The following is a 23080-nucleotide window of genomic DNA, read 5'->3' as shown; positions in this document are numbered from 1 at the left end:
AAACCCAGTGTGGCTGAGACACTACGATCACTCCCCGCAAACATTTGCTTGCAGTGTTCCTCCCTCCCCACAGAACGACTGAACAAGGGAGCCTAAAAAAGTGACCACCACCACCCCCTTGTGTCAGGGTGGAAATTAGACAGTGAAGAGACCAGCAAACAGAATAAGCTAAAATAAACAGAGGGAACTGCTCTGGAAGTGACAGGTGCAACAGATTAAAATCCTGTAGTTAGCGACGACTACATAGGAAGAGGTCTTTAGATCTTGAGAAGTATAAGCTGGATCAAGGAATTATCTGAAAATGAACTGAACCAACACTGTCCACAAAAGCTCCAGAGAAAGTCCTAGATATATTTTTACTATTATAATTTTTTAATTAAATTAAAAAAATTTTTAACTCCTCTATTCCTCCATTAATTTTCATTTTAATAACCTACTATTACCTTGCAAAAAAAAGACCCTCTTTTTAAAGCAAACTTCATATATATATATATATATTTATAATTTTTGTGACTTTGTTTTTTTAATATTGTATTTTTGAGACCCTAACCTCTACTCTAGATTTTTAATCTTTGGTTTTTGGTATTTGTTATCAATTTTGTACCTTTAAGAACCCAATCTTCAGTACCCATTTTTACTTGGGAGCGAGATTATTGGCTTGACTGCTCTCTCCCTGTTAGGACTCTCCTTTTTCTCCACCAGGTCGCCTCTATCTCCCCCCTCCCCCTTTTCTTCTCTACCCAACTAGGTGAATCTCTTTGTGTGTCCCAGGCTGTGGAGAACACTTAGGGAACTGATTACGGGCTGGATCTGTCTCTCTCCTTTTGATACCCCCTTTTATCCTCCTGGTCACCTCTGTCTCCATCGTCCCTCTTCTCTTCTCTGTGTAACTCCATGAACCTCTCTGAGTGTTGCAGACTTTGGAGAGCACATAGGGACATAATTACTGGCTAGCTTGCTCTTGCTGCTTTTGATTCCCCCTTTTCTCCTTGTGGTCACCTTCATATCACTCCTCCCTTTACTCTTTTCCATGTAACTCTGTGTATGTCTCCGGGTGCCCCTCACTGTGGAGAAACTTTTCATCATTAACCTAGATGTTTTATCATCAGTGCTATACAAATGGAGAACTCTTGAGGCTACTGTAAGAATAAGACTGAAAACCAGAGGCAGGAGGCTTAAATCCAAAACCTGAGAACACCAGAGAACTCCTGACTCCAGGGAACATTAATCGATAGGAGCTCATCAAAAGCCTCCATACCTACACTGAAGCCAAGCACCACCCAAAGGCCAACGAGTTCCAGAGCAAGACATACCATGCTAATTCTCTAGCAACACAGGAACATAGCCCTGAGCTTCAATAGACAGGCTGCCCAAAGTCATACTAAACCCATAGATATCTCAAAACTCACTACTAGACACTTCATTGCACTCCAGAGAGAAGAAATCCAGCTCCACCCACAAGAACACCAATACAAGCTTCCCTAACCAGGAAACCTTGACAAGCTACCCGTCCAACCCCACCTGCAGAGAGGAACCTCCACAATAAAGAGAAACCACAAAGTGCCAGAATACAGAAAGGCCACCCCAAACACAGCAATATAAACAAGATGAAAAGGCAGAGAAATACTCAGCAGGTTAAGGAACAGGATGAATTCCCACCAAACCAAACCAAAGATGAAGAGATAAAGAATCTACCTGATAAAGAATTCTGAATAATGATAGTGAAAATGACCCAAAATCTTGAAAACAAAATGGAGTTTCAGATAAATAGCCTGGAGACAAGGATTGAGAAGATGCAAAAAAATGTTTAACAAGGACATAGAAGAAATAAAAAAGAGTCAATATATAATGAATAATGCAATAAATGAGACAAAAAACACTCTGGAGGGAACCAACAGTAGAATAACAGAGACAGAAGATAGGATAAGTGAGGTAGAGGATAGAATGGTAGAAATAAATGAAACAGAGAGGAAAAAAGAAAAAAGAATGAAAAGAAATGAGGACAACCTCAGAGACCTCTGGGACAATGTTAAACGCCCCAACATTCGAATCATAGGCGTCCCACAAGAAGAAGACAAAAAGAAAGACCATGAGAAAATACTTGAGGAGAAAATAGCTGAAAACTTCCCTAAAATGGGGAAGGAAATAGTCACCCAAGTCCAAGAAACCCAGAGAGTCCCAAACAGGATAAACCCAAGGCAAAACACCCCAAGACATATTTATCACACTAACAAAGATCAAACGCAAAGAACAAATAATAAAAGCAGCAAGGGAAAAGCAACAAATAACACACAAGGGGATTCCCATAAGGATAACAGCTGATCTTTCAATAGAAACTCTTCAGGCCAGAAGGGAAAGGCAGGACATATTTAAAGTGATGAAAGTGAAAAACCTACAGCCCGGATTATTGTACCCAGCAAGGATCTCATTCAAATATGAAGGAGAAATCACAAGCTTTACAGACAAGCAAAAGCTGAGAAAATTCAGCACCACCAAACCAGCTCTCCAACAACTGCTAAAGGAGATTCTCTAGACAGGAAACACAGAACAGGTGTATAAACTTGAACCCAAAACAACAAAGTAAATGGCAATGGGATCATACTTATCAATGATTACCTTAAATATAAATGGGTTGAATGCCCCAATCAAAAGACAAAGATTGGCTGAATGGATACAAAAACAAGACCCCTATATATGTTGTCTACAAGAGGCCCACCTCGAAACAAGGGACACATACAGACTGAAAGAGAAGGGCTGGAAAAAGATATTCCACACAAATAGAGACCAAAAGAAAGCAGGAGTAGCAATACTCATATCAGATAAAATAGACTTTAAAATAAAGGCTGTGAAAAGAGACAAAGAAGGACACTACATAATGACCAAAGGATCAATCCAAGGAGAAGATATAACAATTATAAATATATATGCACCCAATGTAAGAGCACTGCAATATGTAAGACAAATGCTAACATGTATGAAAGGGGAAATTAACAATAACACAACAATAGTGGGAGACTTTAATACCTCACTAACACCTATGGATAGATCAACTAAACAGAAAATTAACAAGGAAACACAAACTTGAAATGATACAATAGACCAGTTAGACCTAATTGATATCTATAGGACATTTCACCCCAAAACAATGAATTTCACCTTTTTCTCAAGGGCACATGGAACCTTCTCCAGGATAGATCACATCCTGGGCCATAAATCTACCCTTGGTAAATTCAAAAAAACTGAAATCAGTCCAAGCATCTTTTCTGACCACAATGCAGTAAGATTAGATGTCAATCACAGGAGAAAAACTATTAAAACTTCCAACATATGGAGGCTGAACAACACGCTGCTGAGTAACCAAAAAATCACAGAAGAAATCAAAAAAGAAATCAAAATATGCATAGAAATGAATGAAAATGAAAACACAGCAATGCAAAACCTATGGGACACTGTAAAAGCAGTGCTAAGGGGAAGGTGCATAGCAATACAGGCTTACCTCAAGAAACAAGAAAAAAGTCAAATAACCTAACTCTACAACTAAAGCAACTAGAAAAGGAAGAAATGTAGAACCCCAGAGTTAATAGAAGGGAAGAAATCTTAAAAATTAGGGCAGAAATAAATGCAAAAGAAACCAAGAGACCATAACCAAAATCAACATAGCCAAAAGCTCGTTCTTTGAGAAGATAAATAAAAGTGACAAACCATTAGCCAGACTCATCAAGAAACAAAGGGAGAAGAATCAAATCAACAAAACTAGAAATGAAAATGGAGAGATCACAACAGACAACACAGAAATACAAAGGATCATAAGAGACGACTATCAGCAACTATATGCCAATAAAGTGGACAACTTGGAAGAAATGGACACATTCTTAGAAAAGTACAACTTTCCAAAACTGAACCAGGAAGAAATAGAAAATCTTAATAGACCCATCACAAGCCTGGAAATTGAAACTGTAATCAGAAATCTTCCAGCAAACAAAAGCCCAGGATCAGACGGCTTCACAGCTGAATTCTACCAAAAATTTATAGAAGAGTTAACACCTATACTACTCAAACTCTTCCAGAAAATTGCAGAGGAAGGTAAACTTCCAAACTCATTCTATGAGGCCACCATCACCCTAATACCAAAACCAGACAAAGATGCCACAAAATAAAGGAAACTACAGGCCAATATCACTGATGAACATAGGTGCAAAAATCCTTAACAAAATTCTAGCAAACAGAATCCAACAACATATTAAAAAGATCATATATCATGACCAAGTGGGCTTTATCCCAGGGATGCAAGGATTCTTCAATATCGGCAAATCAATCAATGTAATATACCACTTTAACAAATTGAAAGATAAAAACCATATGATTATCTCAATAGATGCAGAGAAAGCCTTTGACAAAATTCAACATCCATTTATGATACAAAAAAAGGACTAGAAGGAACATACCTCAACATAATAAAAGCTATATATGACAAACCTACAGTAAACATTATCCTCAACGGTGAAAAATTGCAAGCATTTCCCCTAAAGTCATGAAGACAAGGGTGGCCACTCTCACCACTACTATTCAACATAGTTTTAGGAAGTTTTGGCCACAGAAATCAGAGCAAAGAAAGAAATAAAAGAAATCCAGATTGGAAAAGAAGAAGTAAAACTCTCACTGTCTGCAGATGACATGATCCTCTCCATAGATAACCCTAAAGATGCCACCAGAAAATTACTAGAGCTAATCAATGAATATAGTAAAGTTGCAGGATATAGAACTAACACATAGAAATCCCTTGCATTCCTAGACACTAACAATGAGAAAACAGAAAGAGAAATTAAGGGAACAATTCCATTCACCATTGCAATGAAAAGAATAAAATACTTAGGAGTATATCTACCCAAAGAAACAAAAGACCTATAGATGGAACACTATAAAATACTAGTGAAAGAAGTCAAACAGGACACGCACAGATGGAGAAATATACCATGTTCATGGATTGGAAGAATCAATATGGTGAAAATGATTATACTACCCAAAACAATCTATAGATTCAATGAAATCCCTATCAAGTTACCAACAGTATTTTCCCAAAACTAGAACAAAGAATTTCACAATTTGTATGGAAATACAAAAAACCTCGAATAGCCAAAGCGATCTTGAGAAAAAAGAATGGAACTGGAGGAATCAACCTGCCTGACTTCAGGCTCTACTACAAAGCCACAGTCATCAAGACAGTATGGTACTGGCACAAAGACAGAAATATAGATCAATGAAACAAAATAGGAAGCCCAGAGATAAATCCATGCACCTATGGACACCTTATCTTTGACAAAGGAGGCAAGAATATACAGTGGAGAAAAGGCAATCTCTTTAACAATTGGTGCTGGGAAAACTGCTCAACCACTTGTAAAAGAATGAAACTAGAACACTTTCTAACACCATACACAAAAATAAACTCAAAATGGATTAAAGATCTAAATGTAAGACCAGAAACTATAAAACTCCTAGAGGAAAACATAGGCAAAACACTCTCCAACATAAATCACAGCAGGATCCTCTATGACCCACCTCCCAGAGTATTGGAAATAAAAGCAAAATAAACAAATGGGACCTAATTAAAACTTAAAAGCTTTTGCACAACAAAGGAAATTTTAAGCAAGGTCAAAAGACAGCCTTCACAATGGGAGAAAATAATAGCAAACGAAGCCACTGACAAAGAATTAATCTCAAAAATATACAAGCAACTCCTGCAGCAGTTCAATTCCAGAAAAACAAATGACCCAATCAAAAAATGGGCCAAAGAACTAAACAGACATTTCTCCAAAGAAGATATACAGATGGCTAACAAACACATGACAAGATGCTCAACATCCCTCATTATCAGAGAAATGCAAATCAAAACCCCAATGAGGTACCATGTCACACCAGTCAGAATGGCTGCTATCCAAAAGTCTACAAGCAGTAAATGTTGGAGAGGGTGTGGAGAAAAGGGAACCCTCTTACACTGTTCGTGAGAATGCAAACTAGTACAGCCACTATGGAAAACAGTGTGGAGATTCCTTAAAAAACTGGAAATAGAACTGCCATATGACCCAGCAATCCCACTGCTGTGCATACACATCGAGGAAACAAGAATTGAAAGAGACATGTGTACCGCAATGCTCATTGCAGCACTGTTTACAATAGCCAGGACATGGAAGCAACCTAGATGTCCATCAGCAGATGAATGGATAAGAAAGCTGTGGTACATATACACAATGGAATGTGACTCAGCCATTAAAAAGAATACATTTGAATCAGTTCTAATGAGGTGGATGAAACTGGAGCCTATTATACAGAGTGAAGTAAGCCAGAAAGAAATACACCAATACAGTATGCTGCTACTGCTGCTAAGTCGCTTCAGTCATGTCCGAATCTGTGCCACCCCATGGCAGCCCAGCAGGCTCCCCTGTCCCTGGGATTCTCCAGGCAAGAACACTGGAGTGGGTTGCCATTTCCTTCTCCAGTGCATGAAAGTGAAAAGTGAAAGTGAAGTCGAGTCCAACTCTTAGCGACCCCATGGACTGCAGCCTACTAGGCTCCTCCATCCATGGGATTTTCCAGGCAAGAGTACTGGAGTGGGGCGCCATTGCCTTCACCAATACAGTATACTAATGCATATATATGGAATTTAGAAAGATGGTAATGATAACCCTATATGTGAGACAGCAAATGAGACACAGATGTATAGAAGAGTCTTTTGGACCCTGTGGGAGAGGGCGAGGGTGGGATTATTTGGGAGAATGGAATTGAAACATGTATATTATCATATGTGAAACAGATCGCCAGTACAGGTTAGATGGATGGGACAGGGTGCTCAGGACTGGTGCACTGGGATGACCCAGAGGGATGGGATGGGGAGGGAGGTGAGAGGGGGTCTCAGGATGGGGAACACATGTATACCCGTGGCTTATTCATGTCAATGTATGGCAAAACCACTACAATATTGTAAAGTAATTAGCCTCCAATTAAAATAAATAAATTTATATTAAAAAATGTTTCACATAGCAATCAATCAATCAACAAAACACCATCATAGGAAACAGTGATGGGGATCCATGAAAAAAATAATTGATGAGCTAGATTTCACTCCCTTTAAACATCTGCTCTGTGAAAATATACCATTAAGAGAACAAGAAGATGAGCCATAGTCTGGGAGAAAATATTAGCAAAAGACATATCTGATGAAGACTCTAACCTAAAATATACAAAGAGCTCTTAAAATTAGTAAGAAGAAAACTAACACCTAATAAAATATGGACAAAAGGTACGACTAGATACCTCCCCAAAGAAGATACACAGAAGACAACAAGCATATGAAAAGATGTTCCACATCATATACCATTAGTTCAGTTCAGTTCATTCACTCAGTTGTGTCCGACTATTTGCAACCCCATGAATCACAGCATGCCAGGCCTCCCTGTTCATCACCAACTCCTGGAGTTCACCCAGACTCACGTCCATTGAGTCAGTGATGCCATCCAGCCATCTCATCCTCTATCATCCCCTTCTCCTCCTGCCCCCAATCCCTCCCAGCATCAGAGTCTTTTCCAGTGAGTCAACTCTTTGCATGAAGTGGCCAAAGTACTGGAGTTTCAGCTTTAGCATCATTCCTTCCAAAGAAATTCCAGGGCTGATCTCCTTCAGAATGGACTGGTTGGATCTCCTTGCAGTCCAAGGGACTCTCAAGGGTCTTCTCCAACACCACAGTTCAAAAGCTCAGCCTTCTTCACAGTCCAACTCTCACATCCATACATGACCACTGGAAAAACCATAGCCTTGACTAGACGAATCTTTGTTGGCAAAGTAATGTCTCTGCTTTTGAATATGCTATCTAGGTTGGTCATAACTTTCCTTCCAAGGAGTAAGCGTCTTTTAATTTCATGGCTGCAGTCACCATCTGTAGTGATTTTGGAGCCCTCCAAAAATAAAGTCTGACACTGTTTCCACTATTTCCCCATCTATTTCCCATGAAGTGATGGGACTGGATGCCATGATATTCGTTTTCTGAATGTTGAGCTTTAAGCCAACTTTTAGAAGCAGAAGATATTAAGAAGAGGTGGCAAGAATACACAGAAGAACTATACAAAAAAGATCTTCATATCCCAGATAATCATGATGGTGTGATAACTGACCTAGAGCCAGACATCCTGGAATGTGAAGTCAAGTGGGCCTTAGAAAGCATCACTACGAACAAAGCTAGTGGAGGTGATGAAATTCTAGTCGAGCTATTTCAAATCCTCAAAGATGATGTTGTGAAAGTGTTGCACTCAATATGCCAGCAAATTTGGAAAACTCAGCAGTGGCCACAGGACTGGAAAAGGTCAGTTTTCATTCCAATCCCAAAGAAAGGCAATGCCAAAGAATGCTCAAACTACTGCACAATTGCACTCATCTCACACTAGTAAAGTAATGCTTAAAATTCTCCAAGCCAAGCTTCAGCAATATGTGAACTGTGAACTTCCTGATGTTCAAACTGGTTTTAGAAAAAGCAGAGGAACCAGAGATCAAATTGCCAACATCCGCTGGATCATGGAAAAAGCAAGAGAGTTCCAGAAAAACATCTATTTCTGCTTTATTGACTATGCCAAAGCCTTTGACTGTGTGGATCACAATAAACTGTGGAAAATTCTGAAAGAGATGGGAATACCAGACCACCTGATCTGCCTCTTGAGAAATTTGTATGCAGGTCAGGAAGTAACAGTTAGAACTGGACCTGGAACAACAGACTGGTTCCAAATAGGAAAAGCAGTACGTCAAGGCTGTATATTGTCACCCTGCTTATTTAACTTATATGCAGAGTACATCATGAGAAACGCTGGAGTGGGAGAAGCACAAGTTGGAATCAAGATTGCCAGGAGAAATATCAATAATCTCATATACCATTAGGGAACTGCAAATTAAAAAAAAAAGAACAAAACAAGCGGATATCACAACATGCCTTTTAGAATGGCCAGCATTCAAAGGACTGACAACTCCAAATGCTGGTAAGGATATGAGTCAACAAGAATTCTCATTCCTTGGTGCTGGTGATGCAAAATGGTAACCACTTTGGAAGACAGTCTGCAAGTTTCTTAGTAAACTATACATATTCAACACTGCTGGTAGGAATGTAAATTGGTACACCCACTATGGAAAACAGCATTGAGGTTCCTCAAAAAATCAAAAATATCACATAATATTCTCTGCAATTCCACTACTATCCAAAGGAATTGAAATCAGAACACTGAAGAGAACTCTGCACTCCCATGTTCATTGCAGCATCCAGTTCATTCACATATTCACATATCACAATAGCCAAGAAAGGGAAGTAGCCTAAGTGTCCAGTGACAGATGAATAGATAAAGAAGATGTAAAATATACATACAATGGAATATCATTCAGCCTTAAAAAGAAGCTAACCTCTCCAGTTATGATAGCATGAATATAACTAGAGGACTTTATGCTACAGTGAAATAAGCCAGACACAGAAGGACAAATACTACATGACATTTATATGAGCAATCTAAATTGGTCAAAGTCAAAGAAGCAGAGAATAGAGTGGTGGTTGCTGGAGGCTATGGGAGGGTGGATGGGAAGGAACTGTAGACTTAAAAAAACATTCACAACCTAATAATTGACAGTTATGTTCTATTTGGTAGAAACGTTTAGGACTTCTACCCAGGAGGCAGCATCTCGAGTAACCCTGAGAGTTCAAACTGCTCCGGCCAGGGCGGGAGGGGAGGAGCCAGGTCATATAGAAGTTTTGCAACAAAGGGCGGGTAGTATGAATATCAAAAGATTATCATAAATGAAGGAAAACCAGATAACCCAAGTTAAGGACTTTAGTGCTTTTCCTTGTATGGGAAGATGCAAGAATCTGGGCTCACTGAAATCATTCCTTTGATATGCACATCACCTATCTGTATCCTGTAGTTTTACATCTTGTGTTCCCTCAAGGCTCACCATCTGTGGGGCTGCAACTGTTGATAACTGACAATGTTTATTCACTGATATGGCAGGCAGTATTCCAATTCTCAGTATTAATCAAAAGTCACAAAGTTTAATTATACAAAATGAATAAGTTCTAGGAAACTACTATATAATATAGAGCTTACAGTTAAGAATACTATATTGTATACTCTCTAAGAGGGCAAATACTATGGCAAGTGTTCTTATCACACACAGAAAACATAAAGGGTGACAAAGCAACTCTTAGAATGGCCATGATCAAAAAAGCTACAAACAATAAATGCTGGAGAGTGTGTACAGAAAAGGGAACATTCTTGTATTGTTGGTGGGAATGTAAATTGATACAGCCACTATGGAGAACAGTATAGAAATTCCTCAAAATTAGGAATAAAACTGCCACATGATCTAACAATCCCACTATTGGGCATATACCCTTAAGAAGCCATAACTGAATAAGACACATCTACTCAAAATAACTATAGATGGTGACAGCAGCCATGAAATTAAAAGACGCTTACTCCTTGAAAGAAAAGTTTTGACCAACCTAGATAGCATATTGAAAAGCAGAGACATTACTTTGCCAACAAAGGTCCATCTAGTCAAGGCTATGGTTTTTCCAGTGATCATGTATGGATGTGAGAGCTGGATTCTGAAGAAGGCTGAGCGCCGAAGAATTGATGCTTTTGAACTGTGGTGTTGGAGAAGACTCTTGAGAGTCCCTTGGACTGCAAGGAGATCCAACCAGTCCATTTTGAAGGTGATCAGCCCTGGGATTTCTTTGGAATGAATGATGCTAAAGCTGAAACTTCAGTACTTTGACCACCTCATGTGAAGAGTTGACTCATTGGAAAAGTCTGATGATGGGAGGGATTGAGGGCAGGAGGAGAAGGGGACGACAGAGGATGAGATGGCTGAATGGCATCACTGACTCGTTGGACGTGAGTCTAGGGGAACTCTGGGAGTTGGTGATGGACAGGGAGGCCTGGCGTGCTGTGATTCATTGGGTTGCAAAGTGTCGGAAACGACTCAGCAACTGAACTGAACTCCAATGTTAATTGCAGCACTATTTACAATAGGTAGAACATGGAAGCCACTTAGATGTCCATTGATAGACGAATGGATAAAGAAGCTGTGGTACATATATATATACAACAGAAAACTACTAAGCAATAAAAAGGAACACATTTGACTCAGTTCTAATGTGCTGGATGAACCTTGAGCCAATTGTACAGAGTGAAGTAAGTCAGAAGGAGAAATATAAATATGGTATACTGATGCATACATATGGAATCTTGAGATATGGTACTGATGAATGTATTTGCAGGTCAGGAATGGAGACGCAGATGTAGGGCTCAAACCACTGCTCTGTGATAACCAAGAGGGGTGGGAAGGAGTGGGAGGTGGGAGGGAGGTTCAAGAAGAAGGGGAAATATGAATACCTATGTTTGATTCATGTTCATGTATGGCAGAAACCAACACAATATTGTAAAGCAACTATACTCCAATTAAAAATAAACTTTAAAAAGAGTGAGAGGGAAATTTTGGAGGTAATGGATATGTTTATGGCATAAACTGCATTGGTAGTTTCACAGTAGACTTAACTCCAAACTCATCAATCTGTATACATTAAATATGTACAGGTTATTGTATGTCAATCATACCTTAATAAATTGCCTTTTTTTTTTTAACAAACTGAACATATTCTTGGGCTTCCAAGGTGGCTCAATGGTAAAGAATCTATCTGCATTGCAGGAGACATGGGTTCAATCCCTGAGTTGGGAAGATTCCCTGGAAAAGGAAATGGTAACCCACTCCAGTATTCGTGCCTGGGAAATCCCATGGATAGAGGAGCCTGGTGGGCTATAGTCCATGAGGTTGCAAAGAGTTGGACATGACTGAGTGACTAAACAACAAACATACTCTTACCCTACGATCTAGTGGTCATGCTCCTTGGTGTTTAGTCAGACGAGCTGGAAACTTACATCCACACAAAACCTGTATGCAGTTCTTTATAGCAGCTTAACTCATATTTTCCAAAACTTAAAAAAAGCAACAATGGTGTCCTTTATCAGGTAACAGGATAAGTAATGGAATATTGTTCAGTGCGAAAAATGAGTAAGTTTCCAAACCCTGAAGAGACACGGAGGAAACTTAGATGTGTATTACTAAGTGAAAGAAACTAATGTGAAAAGGCTCCACACTGCATGATTCCAACTACATGACTCCTGGAAAAAAGCAGAACTATAGAAACAGTAAAAAGACCAATGGTTGCCTGGGACTGGGTGTGGATGGGCAGAGGGAGGGATGAACAAAGCACAGAGAGGTTTTACTGTTGTAAAACTGCTTTGTATGACCCTATAGGGGTGCATGCTGTTGTTTAGTCACTCAGTCATGTGCGCTTCTTTGCGACCTCACAGATTGTAGCCTGCCAGGCTCCTCTGTTTATGGGATTTCTCAGGCAAGAACACTGGGGTGAGTTGCCTCTGTCTTCTCCAGGATATCTTCCCATCCAGGGATTGAATCTGTGTCTCCTGCATGGGCAGGTGGATTCTTTACTGACTCACTAGGGAAGCCCATAAGGCTGGATACAAGTCATCATCCATTTGTCTATATTCACAGTGGGTACAATACTAAGAATGAAGGTAACGCAAGTAAGCAAGTAAGTGTGCTAGGTCAGGACTGTTTGCTAAAGTAGCTTCCTGCTGCTGCTGCTAAGTCACTTCAGTCGTGTCCGGCTCTGTGCGACCCCATAGACGGCAGCCTACCAGGCTCTCCCCTCCCTGGGATTCTCCAGGCAAGAACACTGGAGTGGGTTGGCAGCCTACCAGGCTCTCCCCTCCCTGGGATTCTCCAGGCAAGAACACTGGAGTGGGTTGCCATTTCCTTCTCCTACGCATGAAAGTGAAAAGTGAAAGTGAAGTCGCTCAGTCGTGTCCGACCCTCAGCAACCCCGTGGACTGCAGCCTACCAGGCTCCTCTGTCCATGGGATTTTCCAGGCAAGAGTACTGGAGTGGGGTGCCATTGCCTTCTCCGAAAGTAGCTTCCTAGATTGTAGCAAACAGCCCACTCTACTGGGGGACACTGACAGTGGGGGAGGCTGTACACGTGTCCAGGAAGAACACATATGGGAACTCTCTGTACTTTCTGCTCCATTTTGCTGTCAATCTAAAACTGCTTTAAAAAAGGAAACTTAAAAAAATCTTTGGGGCCTGGGGTGGTGGCTCAGTCCCACACCCTTCTCTCAGGATCTCAGTCTTGAGTGCAGGGCCAGGCCCTCTTACCCTTCTATCCAAAAGTGGGTGGGCCCCTCAATCCTCAGTTAGCTTGATTTGGATGCAGGCAGGACCTGAGGCTCCCCTCTTTGTGGATCTGAGAACATTTCTGCAGAGAAAGGCTCTCACTTCCTGAGATCCAAAAGGATGTGAGGGTGGCTTGCTTGACCACACCTGTCATGCCATGAGTGACAACTGCATCAGGCAGGTTGGGAACGCATATGATGGTGATCCCACTGGGGGTGCTGACTCCATACCCTAAATCTGACTCAGGTGAAGGCCTAAGAGTTCCCCCTCTGCTGACCTGAGACCTCTGCCTTAAATCAAGCTCATCACTTTTCTGTTACCCCTGAGAAGGATATGAGGCCATCTCCGTCTGACATTTACAAGGATCTGCCATGCCAACAGGGAGGATTCCGTGAGGTCTCTGCTGATATGGGCTTGGCAGGGCTGCTCTCCTTCCTCCTGGCACACCTTAGAAATATTTCTCTCTACTGACCTGAGCCGGCCAACCTCAGATAAAGGTCTGCTGACCTGGGCACCCTCCTAGGGTGGAGTCACAAGTCCCTGAGAACCCTGAACGTTAAGTGAGTGATTGTTCAGGCTGAGAACTTTGCCTGGGGCATGTTACCCTCCCCAGCCCACCTGTAAGGGCCTCTTCCTCCTGGCTCCTATTTCTTTATTAAAAGTCTTCCTGGGCAAGGACACATCATGGCAACCTTTTGATCCGTTTCCCTATTGAAAACCCTTCAGAGACCAGGTTCCCGTCCCAGGAGTGCTGCGAAATAGGGAAGTTGTAAGGCAAGGCAGGATGGATGTGTTGACAAAGGATAAAACACTTTCATCTACCCCTTCTCTTTAGGAGCCACACTTCACCTTTTGTGTAACTTCTCTTTGAACAGTTGTAACTTCCATATGCAAGGGGCTGTCCAGCATGATTTTCTGGGCCCCTGATCATTTGGGTTCTCTGACTTTGGATATATAGATGATTATATTGTTACTAAATATTACCTTTCTCTGCTTTATTCAGACTTCTCAGTTATTTTGATACGCTTATTGCTGTGGTTACATATTTCCATGCAGTGTTTTGAGCACAGAGTTTTTTTTATCACCTGACACACATGCTGGACCAGTCGATCAGAAGGAAGGCAAATGAAGGAACACAAAGTTGGCCTCAGGCGAGGAGGAATGGCTAAGTGTGGGCATCAGACTTATTTAGGCCAGGAGTCTACTTCCAACCCTGTCATTTAAGAACTGTGTAAAACTGAATACCTTACCAAACTCTGCGAGCCTCAATTTCTTCATCTGTGAAATGGGTTTCAGAAGGTCTGTCTTGGGGACTGAGAATAATGCCTGTAAAATGCCTGGCCTGTTGCCTGGCCTGTCTTGAGACTGTCAAGGATGCCAGTCCTTAGTGTGATCAATTTGTCCCCAGAGATTCAACCCAATACACTGTGATTCAATTTTCAACCCAGGAGATGTCAAAGAATAAGCAGGGGTCAAGGGCAAAGGACCCTCTATCAGAAAAATCCTGGTTAGCAAGGAAAACTAGCATATCCCAGTTAAGAGTATGCCACTGAAAGTCACTATGAGGTAGGTATCCTCAGTGGATGTAACACAAAGCTCCAAAATGTTTCAGGGGCCCCAAACTTACCTATCTCTAACTTGTCCTTTTTCAAAAACCACTCCTACTTTCATTCATTTAACCACCCACAAGTGTCTATTCCTTCCCTATTGTTTGCCAAATTACAGTCAAGATAACTTGATTTCAATTATCATTATTTTTTTTAGTGGTGGGGGTTCTGGCTCCACAACCGAGGGCAGAGTGCACCAGTCTAGTGGCTTTAAGGCATCATCCCACCTCAGGGGAGTGCCACTCTGATTTCTGGGAAACTCCACAGACAGAAGACAACATGAATAAAGCATCTAATCTCCACAGTGTTTCCCTGTACTGGAATAAGAGCACAGGACACATTCCATGGCAGCTTCACATGATTTCTCTCTGATTTACTCACAATCCCAAAGCACAGGCAGACTCAGAAAATACTGCAAGTTTGGTTTCCAACCCCCAAAGGAAAGTCAGTATCACAATTGAGTCACAAGAAATTTTTGGTTTCCCAGTGTTTTCATAAAATTTATGTTTATACTATACTATAGGTTATTAAGTGGGCATAGCATTATTCCTCAGAACAATATAGATGTCTTAATTAAAAACACCTGTTTGCTAAAAGAAAAATCCTAATCATTATCTGAGCCTTCAGTAAGTCCATCATTTTTGCTGCTGAGGGTGTGAACATTGCAAGAGGTATCAAAACGTGACACACAGACATGAAGTGAGCAAACGGTGATGGAAACATGGAGCCGAAAGACTTGCTGGAAGCAAGGTTGACTAACACAAACTTTCAATTTGTTGAAGAAAAAGAACAAAGAAAAGAAAAGCAGTACCTGTGAAATACGATAAAGCAAAGTACAACAGAGTGAAGTGTGCCTATATAACTGTTAAGGGCAGTTTCCCATCCCAGGCTTTGTCTTTAAACTATGCAGCCCACCATGTGAGAACCTGGTCCCTGGTCCGATTACCATAGCCTCATCCAGCCCGCCATGCACTCAACTTATAATTACTTCCCACTGAAGGACTTATATTTTCCCAAGTCCCACCACTACCTTGCATCAGGGAATTCACATTTGACTGCTGTCATGTCACCATTTCCTTTACATGACAGCTGCTTCTCGACTCTATAATTTTATGGTCAGTGCCTAGATCTTTTTCTCAGCTCTCCAAGTACTAGCATGGAGCCTACTATGAGCAGAGGCTCAGTTCATGTTTGGGGAATAAATGAGCCTGTGAGCATGAGGTTGAAATTATTAGAATTTATTTCAACATTTTGAATTAACCAGGCATATACTGTTGCTTATAATTTTGTAAAACACAGAGTACAAGGGATGAGGGAACCAAATACTATCTTCCTTTTCCTCTATTTCTTGATCCCACATATTTTACTGTTTTGTATTTTCAAGGAAATAACATATTGCAATGCCATGTTATCTTTCACTGGCTTACTAAATAAGATGAAGCTTCCCCTTTTGCTTTTACACAACAGAAAAACTCTTATCCTTAGGACCAACAAAAAATGGTTAAGTGTGACTGATTAATTTGTACACATATATGCTAGATAAGCTTTCATTTAGGAGCAACATTTGAAAAGTACCAAGAACATAAAAACACAGGTTTATCTATCAATTCCCCATACAGAACAGGAACACCAAGGTATTTTACACTAAGAACCCTTGGTGACGTCCAGTCCTATACTACTTGGAACACTGACTACTCTCTTGAGCCTCAAAGTGCAGAATTTGCCTCAGCTTCACTAGATGTGGAAGGAACTGCTGGGGGAACACTGGGACATCCGCTAGCTTGGGCCCTCTCTTCCTCATCTTTCAAAGCCTCTTCATACCAAAAGTGGAAGGCACTGGGATCCAAACGGTTAATCCTGGCCAGGAACTCCAGGACTCTCATCTTGCTTGTTTCAGCATGCGCTCTGGGACCCCACAGGAGCTCATAGCATGCTGGATCACTGCCAGGCACTTGCCGATATTCCAAATACTTCAGCTGCACCAAATCTTGGGTGATGAGCTTCTTGGGCTCCCCAAATAAGAAATGCCTCTTCCCAGCATAGATCTTCATCTTACCCAGGAAATCCCAGATGTCTTCCTCTGTGGCACAGTTGCCCTTCATGAAGATCACACCCAGGAGATTCATCAGGAGACCGGTCTTGGGAAAACCCCTGCCACGGTGCACAATCCCATTGCGGGGGAGATTCATCTTGCTGACAAGGACATAAGAATGCTTGGCAGTGTTGTCTTTCTTCACGTCAACACCAAATACCACCTCCATGCTGTCAGAAGCTCTTTTGAGGATCCTGAGGAATCGATTGTGGTACTTTTTATCGATAATCTTCAGCATATTCGCTTTCCTAATGGGCTTTTTTGTCTTATACATGCATAACAGGAACTGCACCAACAGATTTGTCGGCCTGGTTAGTGAGTGTTTTCCAGACCGCACATTGGAGAGAGGGGCCTGAGAGGAATTATGTGTTTTCCCAAATTTCCCAAGGGCTCTTTTGGATGATCTTGTGGGAGAAACACCTGCAGGCACAGTGGTGGTGGCCAGGGCCCCCCGAGGACGCTTGAGATGGTTACCAGACCTAGCACCGGACTTTCCCTTAGCATCAACCCCAGGACCAGGATTGGAAGAAGATGAGAGTGCTTCCATCGTGGTGGCAGTGACCTGAGTGCCCCTCAGATCCTGGGTGCCATGCTGAGCCTGGCGGCGTTTCTCACAGGTGTGGAGCTTAGCCTTCTTACCCCGAGGCATGGTGACTGTGGTCAGGACAACAGGCAGGAGTGCAGGTAGAACAGCACGTGATCTGGGCAGAGAAGAGAGAGGATGAGAGGGTGTGAGTGCCCGTGGCAGGGAGGCACCACTCGGCTTTTAAGAAGGCTCACTCTGCAGGTTGCCACACGGGCACTGCTCTGCGAACCCAAAGGACTCCCGTTCTGATCGCTCTGTCCTCTGAAAACTCTGTCAAAATAATTAAGGTGAGTCTCAGGCTGCAGCCTGCCAGCCCTGCCAGCTGCTTCCTGAGGCTGAGGAACAGTGGGCCAGTCTAGTCCTTCTGGACACCCCCCTCCATTCTGGAGGGTGGGGGTCCTCTCGGTTCATATTCAGGACAATCGTATCAACTTTTGGCAGGTGCAGGGCCCCCTCCTCTGTGTGACTCTAAGCTTATACCCCAAAGCCTGGTCCTCATCTTCCTGTGATACCTGAAGAAATGAAGAGGTACCTCAGCCCAGTGTCCCTGGCAGGGGGCACCCACAGCATTCAGCTCTAGGGAACTCTGTCCTGGGCTCACTGGGGTTTTCTTTCCTCTTTCAGGGTCTTTTCTTGGCTCTAGGTAGAGCCTGGGACACCTGTGTCTGCTGCCCTGGTGTACCTCCTGTCAGACAAAGGCTCTCACCAAATCCCATACCATCAGAAAGAAAGGAGGGTTCACATACACCTGACTTCCATGCATGGGCTTCTCAGTGCTATGTGGCAGGTGAGGGTGGTATAGAGGGTACTCTTTAGTGATTCCCCTGTTGGTGGGTGAGTGCAATCATCAGTTCTTTCAGGGTCCTCACCCTGACTCCTCTGAAGCCCTGGGACTCCTACCTTGGCATAATTGAGGTCATTCACTTAGTCCACCATCCTCACTTCTCTGAACTCTCCAGACAGAAGTGAGAAGACCGCTCATCTTCACAGATACTCTAGGTTTCTACATAGAAAAGGGCCAGAATTTATGAGAACTTAAGTTTAGAGTCAGTGTCCTCCTTAGTCCTTGCTCAGGTGTGGGTAGAACTCAGGACTCCTCCCACCAATAACCTGGGTAGTTCAGCCTCAGAGCAAAGTCCTGAATACCATGAGTACCTGGAGGGGCAAAGTCAGGGTACCACATACATGAATACTCCCTCGCCGGAGCCTCCCAGATACATAGGCACTCTGCTTCGTGATACCACCCCTAAATGGGGAGGGGCCCCCAATCAGTACATACAGCATTCACTTCACTGCAGTCAGGACCGAGATATTCTCCGTCTGCAAGCAGGGGCTACTCCTGAGACCAAAGCCCTCCCATCCCTGAGACTTCCAGGGCCGAATTCAATTTAATGGCTCTGCTGGGGCTTCCCAGGGCTTACAGCAGCAGTGAGACTTGGTGCGGCCCTCTTTGTTATGGGCTGAGTGGCCCCTGCCTCAGTCCGAGTTCAGCCTTAACCTAGACTCTGGACCAGTGCTGGGAATCCACCCTCCACCCGCCATAGGCCAGGCCCTCAAACTTAAGTCCTTACTTCCTGGAAACTGTAGATCAGAAGTGAGGATGACTCATATCCGGCCATGATGCTCAGGGTCTCAGATAGCTGATAGCAGGGGAGGTGTGTAAAGGCCGAGGGGTGGGGGTGGGGAGGTGTGTTTCTATGGTCCTCATTCAGAGTCCCCTTCTTCATCTATCAGACCTGACACTCCTCTTTTACCTAAACTGTGTCCATAAGCCTCCAAACAAAGCTTCACCTCCTAGAGTTTGACAGGGGAGAAGTCCAGGAATTGAGCACATCAGTAGCGCTTTGTGTCACCATCTTAACTACCCAGTGCCCTGTTAGTACCTGGGGCTCTCCCAGTGACTGGAGTTAGGGCCTAGGTTTCTTTCATTTCCAGAATCAAGTAATCTCTTAAATCTTAAAGAATCTCTTAGATCAAAATTTACCAAAGAAGTAAGCCTAACAGCATTGTAGGAACTGTCCCCTGCTGACCACAGAGGCGAGACTTTGTGGGTTTTGCTTTGTTACAGGAGGGGCAATGGTCCCTTGACTCCACATTCAGGTCCTCACTTTGCCTTCAGGTCAGTCCTGGGAATCCACTCTCGTCCAAATGAATGCCCTGAACAGTAGTCCGAGCTCCCCACCACCAGCACGGATTGTGGGGGGAGCCACTTCCAGCTCAGGCTGCCCTGTGCAGGATCTCTAAGGGATGATGGCAGGGGCAGGGCTCTGTGGGGACACCATCGTTCAGTGTTCAGCTGTCTGTGGGTCATCCCTTAGGGTCCTCCCTGTACCATCAATCAGAGCCCAGGAACCCTTGCTCTATGGACTTGAGTCCTCCTGCCCCCAAAGCCCTAGTCTCCCCAAATCCCTAGTGGGGAGTCAGGGTGCGTCTCTGAGCATCTCTCCCTGACAGGAGGGGAGCCACTCTGTGAGCCTTCCTCCTTGGTGGGAGAGACCCTCTCATTAGCACCGATGGTCCTCACCTTCACTGTGATGATGGACAAGATGCCCCCCTCTGCAGAACTGGAGTTTGATCCTGACAGACAAGCCCTTCCCTCCCTGAGACCAGACAGAAATGAAGAGGCTTCCCATCCCTATAACTCTGCCTGGAGCCTCTGGGGTCAGAAATAGGGGCAGGGGTCTGTAAAGCCTCCTCATTTGTGGGTCTAGTGATACTTCTTTCTTCACTCAGGGACCTCACCATGGTCCTGGCCAGTCCTGGGACCTGACCCTCCAACCTGAGATTCTCCCTCTACTGAACTGAGGCCATTCTTCTTAGACTGAGACTTTGACCTCACAGAGAACTACAAGGCTTATAAGAGGGAATGTCCTGTCTGGGCAATCTAGGCCTGAGAGCAAGTTTGGGCAGGTCTCTGAATGACCTATATTTTAGGGTGGTTGTTCCTCCAGTCCTCACTCATGTGGGCCCTCATTTTGTCTATCTCTTGGATTAAATAATTCTTGGGGAACACCACATTCCGGCAAACTCTTGAGCAGTGTCCCTAATGCAAACTTTACAGTTTCATGTCCCAGACTTGACCTGAGATGGGGAAAATAACACAGGAGGCAGGGGGCAGAATGGGGTGTGTTCCCAGAGAAAAATGCTGCTCCATCCTTTTCAAAAGCCAGAGTCAGTCTCTTTTGTGACTTCTTTTAATTGATTTACAGGCATACCTTTAAAACACTGTACTTCACTTAATCATGCTTCATGGTATTGTGCTTCATTACAAACTTAAAATTTGCATAACCCTGCACTGAACATATCTGTGGCACCATTTTTCCAAAACCGAGTGTTCACTTGGGGTCCCTGTTCCACATATTGTTAATTCTTTAAATATTTTAAACTCTTTCCTTATTTTATTTCTTATGGTGCTCTGATAACTTTTCTTTCTTACTAAGTAACTCCCTTATATATGTAAATTAAGCTATGTACATTTTTTAGAGATTTTCTAGTAAGTGTATACAATAGGATTAACAACGTTTATAAGCATGGGAATCCCCCAAATTCCTATGATTTACTTTATGGCAATATTCACTTTATTGCAGTGACCTAGAACCCAACCCACCATATCTGGGATATGCACACACTTTTAAAGGAAAGGAGCCGTCCAAGATGGCTTTGTGCTCTTCTAATTGAGGTTATCTGACACTGCATAGAGATACAATCTGATTGTCACTATCATCTGTTTCTCCTCCTCATTGCTGTCATTTACTGAGGTAGCCTTCAAGGCTTTGTGCCTGACGAAGTGTATTGGAATATATCCAGAGTCCTTACTTTTATCCCAAGATACATTTGAGTGTTAAGGAACACAAGCTCTGCTTTAGGTCAAGAGGAGTCTAACAGTGTGGAATCTAGAGGAATTCAGAGAGGAGTCTAATTCCAGGCCTATTAGTTACTAGTGTTCCCCAGCAAGGGCTCGCTGGTGATGCACATAGACGCCAATACTATGGAACAGGCTTTTGAGAGAAAAATTTTATTCCAAGGTGGAGTGGCAAGAAGACGTGAGGCAGGGCTCTCAAATCTGTCTCCTCAATCCAGAGTTTGAGGTAAAATGAAAGGGTTTAGGGGAACTGCAAACTTGGAAGCTAATTGGCTAGTCTTGAATTAGTTCATGTAAGCTATTCATGCTGCTAGAAGCCAGATTTTCCATATTGAAGGACTTCATACAGTTCTCCCATGGCAACATTCCTACTCTGAGAGTTTCACAGGCTGAACCCTCTTGGTTCGGGGGTCATCCTGGAAACAGGGGCTCCTTTTTGCACATGCATGGTGCTGTCTCTAAAAATAACTCAAGGTTTCATTAACCAACAACCTGTTTTAAGGAAGCAAAACAAGTTTAAATTGGTCGATGTTTTATGTTTCAATCCCCCCCATCTCTCTTTGTACATTCTTCAATCTTGTGGGAAATCATCCTCAATTTGGTTAATGATTCTCAAATTTTGTACAAAATGATAATCCCAGGTCTCAAATCTTTGTACCAACCAGACTGGAGTGTTATATAAGCATTGGCAAGGTTGGACTAATTGGTATTTAAGAAAGGTAAGTATGAGAGATTTAACTTCCTTCACATGTCTCTTTATATGCTATTAAGTTTGGAGTTTGGGTGCCTGGATGGACTTTTATTACCATTGGGTTAGCTGTCCTGGCTCTTCCTGGCCACTCATTAGCCCAAACTGAACTCTGCAGTTGAATGACCAATTTCTTCCAATGTTCAGTTCAGTTCAGTTCAGTCACTCAGTTATGTTCGACTCTTTGGAACCCCATGGACTGCACTTCCACTGTAGTGCTCAAAATAGTTTCCCTTTTGGCCAGAAAACAGAGCCTGGACCAACTGTCTTTAACCAATGCTTGCTGCCTCTTCCCAGCCTTCATGGATTGCAGTCGACATCAACCAGCACTCTTATCAAGAACTTGAGGTCTCTGGATGAGGCAGAAATGCTGGCTTCTTCCTGGAAAACCCCTGCATTCATGGGAGCTGTAAGAAAGCTTTCAGGGCTTGTCTATCTGTGGCTCAGAGCACTTTGTTCCTTTCTAGGAAGAAAATGGGCAAACTAGAGGCATCACCCCTTAATTTAGGACCCAATTCCATCTCCTAGTTTGGTTTCTTGGAAGAGCTGGCTGTATGAATTCCTTGGAGAAACCACTGAGAAGAATGGACAGTCTCAAGGTGACCAGCTTGGATCTGAGGGTTCACTTAAAAAACCCCGAAAAGTTTTCCATTATTATATGTGGTTATCAAACTGTAGCTTGAAAGGCACGTGTGCTACCCAGCTTCCAAGGAATCTATCCCACCAGTTCCAAGATGAGCCCATTTGGTCAGAGGCTCCTAATATTTCCACCCTGCCAAGTGCTGAGGGCATGCTTGTCTACTGAAGAGGGCCATATAGAAGCTTAGACTCTGTCTCACTCTCTACCTTGAAAAACTTACCTAGTGAGGCAGAGGGTGAATGAGTGATTGCATCATGTTGAAGAAAG

The 23080-nt window shown here is 42.8% G+C and overlaps 3 protein-coding genes across 5 annotated transcripts in view; all 3 read right to left on the bottom strand.

The window, feature by feature from the left end:
* The window catches only part of LOC123331936 (melanoma-associated antigen B2-like), a 175316-nt gene extending 152824 nt beyond the window's left edge, over window positions 1-22492 (bottom strand). The window contains exon 1 of the mRNA XM_045164565.1: window positions 22407-22492. Coding sequence (XP_045020500.1) covers window positions 22407-22477 — 71 coding nt within the window. The 5' untranslated portion in view covers window positions 22478-22492. The remainder of the gene's footprint in view (window positions 1-22406) is intronic.
* Window positions 1-23080, bottom strand: part of LOC112582139 (melanoma-associated antigen B2) — a 119099-nt gene that overhangs the window by 58661 nt on the left and 37358 nt on the right. The window lies entirely within an intron of this gene.
* Window positions 16108-23080, bottom strand: part of LOC112582243 (melanoma-associated antigen B3) — a 48364-nt gene continuing 41391 nt past the window's right edge. The window contains exons 2-3 of one of the 2 annotated variants that reach the window (XM_025276639.3): window positions 18464-18566; window positions 16108-17678 (exon numbers count right to left, since the gene is read on the bottom strand). In XM_025276639.3, coding sequence (XP_025132424.1) covers window positions 16592-17678; window positions 18464-18483 — 1107 coding nt within the window. In that variant the 5' untranslated portion in view covers window positions 18484-18566 and the 3' untranslated portion in view covers window positions 16108-16591. The remainder of the gene's footprint in view (window positions 17679-18463; window positions 18567-23080) is intronic. The other variant, XM_044937069.2, reaches the window with a different exon arrangement.

This window comes from Bubalus bubalis, chromosome X (assembly GCF_019923935.1).
Source record: "Bubalus bubalis isolate 160015118507 breed Murrah chromosome X, NDDB_SH_1, whole genome shotgun sequence".
Taxonomy (NCBI): Eukaryota; Metazoa; Chordata; class Mammalia; order Artiodactyla; family Bovidae; genus Bubalus; species Bubalus bubalis.
The sequence above is the reverse complement of the archived record's forward strand: the minus strand, read 5'-3'. Positions and strand labels throughout refer to the sequence as shown.